Below are 7500 nucleotides of genomic sequence, written 5' to 3'. Positions count from 1 at the left end.
CACTGTTGTTGTATGATAACCTTTTGACCTTTGACCGTTTTTGTTTTACCAAAACGGACAGATGGAGATGATGAAAAGTATCTGTTCAGCAGTTAATAAATGCAACAAATAGCAACAAATAATGCAAACAATAAAGTTATAGCCAGCATTGCAGTAACAGTATGAATATCATAACATCGGTAAACTCTGTTGTATGTAAACATAGGTCTCTGCCATGTCTTTGGCTTTTCCCTCGGTCAGCTGCTATGAATCCCTGGCTGTATATACGTGTCCTCTCAGCTCTGAGGCCTGACCACTGAGGTTGACCTCACTGCTGGATGGGCTGTTTAGACCGCTAGGGGCTGCGATGCGATGGGACTTCTTTACTGTGATGGGACGTCTTCTTTACTGTCACAACCATGCCATTGTTAGAGGCAACGCTTGGTGTTTCCTTCCTTCACAGTTTTAGTCAGATAGCCATTGACCAGATTTCACCTTCTTGTATTTTCGGGGCGAGTTCCCCCCAGCAACGTTGGACGGTAATGCAGAGGGACTCTCTTGATGGGGTGTAAATGGTTTGGATCAGAGCCAAATGATGGACTTGCTCAATTTGCCACTCCCTGACACATCTGAGACTGTGACCGTATTCAAATCGTGCAGTCGTCATTCTCTACTCCCTATATAGTTTCAACTTTATAGTACATTTATCAGGAAAAAGGGGAAATTGTGGCAGTAATTATAGCCGTGATGTGTAAACAAGCCAACCCATGTTGATGTCCCAGTTAGTAAATGATTCATTGAACATTTGGAGGGCAACATTCAGCCTGTGTTTGTCACCAATTAGCAAATCCACATGAGTTGCTCCACATACTGGAGTGATTTGACCACGACCAGGACGTCCTGCCTGGTCCTAATCCTCTTTCTTTCCCTCTCTCCCCTCCCCAGGGTTTGACTTGCTGCGGGACCTCCAGGGGCAAGTGGGTGGTGGGGGCCACTCTGGCTCTGCACCTTGCCTGGATGACAGCTTCCTGTTTCAGAGCGGCGGCGTCGACCGCTGCCTCAGTCAGATCTACTCCATCTACCTGGACTCCTGATGGACGCCGCGCCACGACGCCCAACCACAATCCAGTCGCCCCCAACTCCAATCAGCTCAAACTTGTTTTTTTACCCAACCAAATGGTTGCTGACGTGTTAGAACGCTATTTCAAATTTCCCATTTCAATTAAGAATTGCACCAGCATCCCTTTTTTTTCCATAACCGTACTGTGATGTAGTTCTAATCTTCCAGTATCGGCTGATACTGGGACAAGGTACTTTGGGGTCATGACTAGGCCTGGGCGATATGGCTGAAAGACATATCTCGATATAACCCGATCATATTGATCGATATCAATAATTATTGATAATTTTAATGACCTAAAAATACTAGGAATTACCATGCTGGATCTAAACACTTCTGTTTAACACTTAATGTGACCTTCCACTGTTATTCAACAAATACTCCAATGTCGATACAACAATGAAAAACACTCAAATACTGTAAATAAGTATGGAACCGTGTTTGTGGAACAAACCCAGCTGCTAGATTCGGTGGTCCAGTCTCTTATCGATATATATTGAACATGTTTTTATTGATATTGATCAAAAGTCTATCACGATACGATAATTTATTGTTTTTTTGCCCAGGCCTAGTCATGACAGTACAATGACTAGAATCAAATCCATCCTAACAAATACCTGATTGAAACCTGTTTTGAGCCTGTGGACACCAGCTGTATCAGCTTAGGTGTTTCTCTATCCATAAAAGCACACATTTAGGCATAGTGGCATACCAACACTACATGAGTTAGTGTGTTCAATCCAGCTCATGGAATTTCTCCAGTGTAGCCATAGTCATCGGAGACCGAGAAGTGCAGCATGGGAATAAAATACATCATCATGAGTGTACTGTTCAACCATGCACGGGACGGGTCACTCTAACCTGTAATTGTTTCCAAGTGCAGATTGGCATTTCGATTAATTAGGCGCTCTGTTGTAATGTGTCATCTGGCTGAGTGTGGTGAGAACGGTGGACTCCATGACTTCATCCATTCTTTCATCATTCATCATATGTACGTTATATCGACGGGACCTCAAGCAAGGGATTTTGGACCTGCGACCCATCCCTTCCCTGTTTCCCTTGCTCGTACACTTTTCTGGAAGAGAATTGTCCAGTCGACGGGCAGGCTGACTTTGGAACAACACCGCCCCCTGGCGCTCAAAATAGTTAGTGGCCTGTACTGAACTGTTGCGTGAGAGACGCAAAAGGCGCGACGCTTGGACGTTTGACTGACAAGTGACTGCTGATGGATTCAAACGGATTCCACTCTATTATATCGCTTTACCTTGTCGTCACCAACAAATGATGATCCAAGATGACCAATAAGTCAGACTGTTCAGCTGTAGCCAAGACTTGACAAACATTTACCAAAGGAGAGATAACGAACACTATACAGTTTTTATGGCCTATAACCTACATTTCTATTACATTTTTATATACTATGTTTTTCAAAAGATAATGTTCTCCAATGCAAGAGAAGGAACAGTGATATTTACATGCACTCCAAATATGTTTACATTGACTTTTATATCGAATGATCACGTTCAAAAATGTTGTGTTGTGTCATGTTATTATTATCGCATGTAACCATTGTGCTGGATTATATGAATCTCTTCTGCCATTTGTTTCCTTTATAATGCCGAATCCACAAAAGATTTTATATATATATAAAAAATGAAATTATTTACACAAAGCCGTATGAGTCCTTTTAAGACCCCGGTTTCAGAGAGACTACAGCGCTCATCCAGCAGATAGCAGTGCAACCTCATCACATATCAACAAGTTAGTCTGCAACCTGTACGCAGTAAATGGATATGCCAGATACACACACACACACACACACACACACACACACACACATACACACACACACACACACACACACACACACACACACACACACACACACACACACACACACACACACACACACACACGGGAAGCTGAATTTCCACATTCCACTTTGAGTCCAACAGTGAGCGGAGGGAGCGACACACCCTTCAGACGACATTCAGGAGAGGTGGTGGAGTTAAAGTGATGCGCCGGAGCCGCTCACCCTCCATGTTTAAAACATAGATACTATCGCTTCAGCTGAGCTCTCATGGGGAAGTCATAGCGGGGAGAGCAACAGGTTGCTGGCATGGCAAACAAAGGTAAGACCGACTTTAAATACGTTTTTGTTCACATTGCGTGTTAGGGCTACTATTAATGTGAAATTAAATTGTGAGTGTTTAGAGGGTCGTGATTTATTTAGTCTATTAGAGTTATTATTATTATTATTATTATTATTATTATTATTATTATTATTATTATTATTATTAGAGTATTTTTGGTCATCAATCAGCAGCCTTGAAATAAAAAATAATTTGTATACAGAAATGAGGCTACTTTAATACTTTATTACTTTATTACTTATATATTGAGCTCACGATCCTATTCCATAACACCAGGCTATACTTTTGTTGATGCGTCTACTTTACATTCGGTTGTGGATAAAAACATGAAACCACAATAAAGAGCAAAGGGCCGTTAGGAAACTATAGACTGTTGGGAGGATGTAGCGAGCAGCATTGTTACCGAGTGAGATCATGGGTGCTCCAGAATCAATCTTCATTTCACAAACACGAACACACGCACATACACACGTGCACGTACGCGCAAGCATGCACCCACCCACACACACACACACACACACACACACACACACACACACACACACACACACACACACACACACACACACACACACGCACATTTCAAGAGGAGACGTTTCCAAGGAAGCCACTGTTTGGGTAACAAGGCTTGGCGGGCCGTTGCTTATGCAGAAAAAACTAACGGGTTGACGGTTTGAGTGGATTCAAACAAACACAGATGCGTGCGGGAGTTTGTGTGTGTGTGTGTGTGTGTGTGTGTGTGTGTGTGTGTGTGTGTGTGTGTGTGTGTGTGTGTGTGTGTGTGTGTGTGTGTGTGTGTGTGTGTGCGCGCGCGCGAGCGTCCGATTTCAAATCACAGTGAGTAATTAATGTTTGAAACATGTTGGCTTTGCGTGGGTCTACCGACATGTTAGGCAAAGCTTATCTTAGGGGAGTGGGGGTTTCAGTAACAGGTCATCCATAAAGTGAACCTTTACACCACGTCGCCTGGTGTCCGTAAACCAGGTTAACAGACTAAGAATTATAATCAATCACAACTGTAGCAATAGCCTTCCAAACACGGTGCTTTTAAAGTATGACGTGTTTATTTAACAGCATGAGCCAAAACATGTGCTTTATCATTGTATTGCCGTTGCTGAGTGATGGATAGTATCTGTTCTCTTGTTGCATGCAAACAGCCTTCCTTTCTTACTTTGTTACTGATATTAAAAAAGAATGAGAATAGAATAATCAACTCAAATCTTCCATTTAAATGTACGTTACAGCAGTTAAGCCGGTGGTCTAACATGGTGTGTGGACCAGTGACTTCAAGATGAATTCCTCTGAAACTCTCATTTCTGTATGCCTATTCAGCAAAACATTCTTACAACGTTAAAGCTTAAGAGAATATAGTTAAACCTGTCATCTTTCAGACAAACAAGCATAAACCAACCTTCACATGTGAATCCCCTTTAAGGCTACATGGATATGGTTGGTTTGTACGTCCACAACTTGTGTGAGGGCTTTTTGCACTGTGGCCCTTATCGTCTCTGTCGGAGTAACGTCTGACCCTTAGCTAAGGATGGGGATTGTGTTCGATGACCAGTCCCCTAATCTCCCCCCGTCCCCATCCACACGCACACACACACACACACACACACACACACACACACACACACACACACACACACACACACACACACACACACACACACACACACACACACACACACACCACACACACACACACACACCGCACCCCTCTTTTAAACTTTACTGTAATGCAGCTTTCCAAAGACCTCATCAGGGTGGAGAGGGGGGAACAAACGTATGAGGTCATCCCAATATCTTCCCCTCTCTCTCTCTCTCTCTCTCTCTCTCTCTCTCTCTCTCTTTCCAATGGGGACTTCCTGTCCACTACAACAGGAAGTCATGTCAGTGTAGAACTTATTTAAATTGACTGTTGTATGTTAGCGATTTCTCTCCACTGTGGAAATAAATTAATAAACATAAATAAACAAACAATATATAAAAAGAGTCAGTCACCCATTTACATTTCCATATTTGTTTCTATAGTCATTAGGATTATTAGTATTATACAAAAAAAAAAGATGTGGTTCAACTGACTACTAATACATGAAAGAGAGGTAGCCGCACACTCTGAGTTACAATTATCAAAGTTATTTTTTAATTAATAGATCATGGTGATAACGTTTCGGCCCAACATGGCCTTCATCAGATCACATGTATGTGATCTGATGAAGGCCATCATCAGATCATCAGATCACACATGGCCTTCATCAGATCACATGTATGTGATCTGATGGCTACCTCTCTTTCATATACTGGACTTTAATCGGCAGCCAGCACCTCACTATTTGGTGTGCATTACGCTTTTCCTCAACTGACTACTAAACCAATGAGCCTGTGTTAGTACCTGTCCCCACTCCCACGATACCTTCTGTCGGACTCCTGTTCCCTAGACGTACCCGTCACCATAACAACGCCAATGCCGGTAACAACAACCAGGCTTCCAGAGTGTGTGTTGCTAGGCCCAGGTTCCCATCAACTTATGCAGGTCTCTGGTAGAGGTGAACGCCATCTGGTTGTGTGTGTTTGTGTGTGTGTATATGTGTGTGTGTGCATGTGTGGGTGTATATGTGTGTGTGTGCATGTGTGTGTGTGAGAGACAGAGAGAGATAGAAGGTGGTGGAGGATATAAAAAAAACTACAGCAGTGGTGGAGCAAGTAGTGGAGAAACAGAGGCAGCGATCCAAGCACCCCCATGAGTTTTCTGTAACTCATCCACATGGCCTGCTGTGTTTTGTGTCTGACTTCCTCCCAGAGCCAACATGCCGCTGGGGTCTCCTGCTGCCACTGCTGGGTCTCCTCACATGGGCTCAGCAGGGCCTCACCCAGGGCTGCGTCTGTCCAGGGGCCACCGTGATGACCCGTCTCCCAGCGGAGATACCCAGAGACGCCTGCTGTCTCAACTACTCCGGCTCCGCGCTGGGTCGCGTGTCATGGCCCGTGTTCGGCATCAACAACAACAACAACAACTACAACAACAACAACGTCAGCCGCCATCGGCTGGAGATACTGGACCTGTCCCACTGTAACATCACTCACATTGAACTGAGCCTCGCCAGCGCCGCAACCCACCTCAAAGAAGTCCATCTGCACCACAACAGACTGGTGACGCTGCCCGAGGACTTCCTGGCCCGGCACCCCAGCCTGCAGTTGCTGGACCTGGGCTGGAACCAGCTGCTGGAGGTCCCCGAGGGCCTGCTCCAGGGCTCTGAGGACCTGCGTCGGCTGGGCCTAGAGGGGAACCGTCTGCGGTCCCTGGAGCCGGTGGCCTCCGTGCTCCGGATGCCCCGTCTGAGGAGCCTAGAGCTGGAACACAACCCCTGGGACTGCTCCTGTGGCCTGGTGGAGCTCCTGGCGGTCGCCACGGCGATGGGGGTCAACGGGACCCCCGGTGTCGGCGGCGACGGTCCGACCGGCCATCGCCCGGGAAACCTGACGTGCGCCTCGCCCCGCAAGCTGGAGGGGGTCGCCGTGCACTCGCTGACCCCCGCCGCCGTGTGTCAGCCCCCGGGCCTGACGGCGCTCTTCATCCTCCTCCCGCTGCTCCTCCTGGCGGGCCTGCTGCTCTGCTGGTGCTGCGGGAGGAAGCACAAGAGGAGGAAGGACGCCACCTTCGGCTCCAAAAGGAGGAAGAGCAGGCAGAACCCGAAGGCGCCGCCGCAGAAAAAGGCCCGGCCCGGCGCTAACCCTGCGCTCACCGGCGGCGCCCCAGAGAGAGGGGGCGGGATCCTGAAGAACCACCTGCTGCTCCGCCCCGCCTCGGCCCAGCTCGGCAGCGCCAAGGACATCCGTGAGGAGGTGGAGGCGGAGGCCAAGCTGGGCTCCTCCTCCTTACGCGACTCCCGCACCTCCGTCACCTCCACGGAGGAAGGGGGGAGCGGCCTGGGACTGCCAGGGAACGCGGTGTCGGGCGGAGGTGGAGGCAGAGACGGCGAGGGCGAGGGCGGCGGCCGGAGGGCGGAGCTGGACGACGTGGTGAGCGTGAGCGAGGTGCTTAAGGACTCGGCCAATCGGGAGAAGGCGTACCTGGCGCAGTCCACGGAGTACTACAGCCTGCTGCCAGGCATGGACCTGGGGGACTCGGACCACGGCGAATACGAGAGCATCGACCTCACCTGATCTCCCCCCTTGGGGATGGGACTGTGTGCGTGTGTGTGCATTGTGAGTGAGTGATTGTGTGTGTGATTGTGTGTATCTGTG

The 7500-nt window shown here is 47.5% G+C and overlaps 2 protein-coding genes across 2 annotated transcripts in view; both read left to right on the top strand.

The window, feature by feature from the left end:
• The window catches only part of glis1a (GLIS family zinc finger 1a), a 21385-nt gene extending 19778 nt beyond the window's left edge, over positions 1 to 1607 (top strand). The window contains exon 9 of the mRNA XM_084481464.1: positions 925 to 1607. Within this exon, the coding sequence (XP_084337590.1) occupies positions 925 to 1073 (149 nt within the window). The 3' untranslated portion in view covers positions 1074 to 1607. The remainder of the gene's footprint in view (positions 1 to 924) is intronic.
• Positions 1608 to 3109: 1502 nt separating this feature from the next.
• Positions 3110 to 7500, top strand: part of LOC311360611 (uncharacterized protein) — a 5377-nt gene continuing 986 nt past the window's right edge. The window contains exons 1-2 of the mRNA XM_084480711.1: positions 3110 to 3231; positions 6056 to 7500. The exon at positions 6056 to 7500 is cut by the window's right edge and continues 986 nt beyond it. Coding sequence (XP_084336837.1) covers positions 3219 to 3231; positions 6056 to 7419 — 1377 coding nt within the window. The 5' untranslated portion in view covers positions 3110 to 3218 and the 3' untranslated portion in view covers positions 7420 to 7500. The remainder of the gene's footprint in view (positions 3232 to 6055) is intronic.

Source organism: Micromesistius poutassou (assembly GCF_964030765.1).
Source record: "Micromesistius poutassou genome assembly, chromosome: 16".
In the NCBI taxonomy this organism is placed as follows: Eukaryota; Metazoa; Chordata; class Actinopteri; order Gadiformes; family Gadidae; genus Micromesistius; species Micromesistius poutassou.
This window is presented reverse-complemented; position numbering and strand designations above follow the sequence as displayed.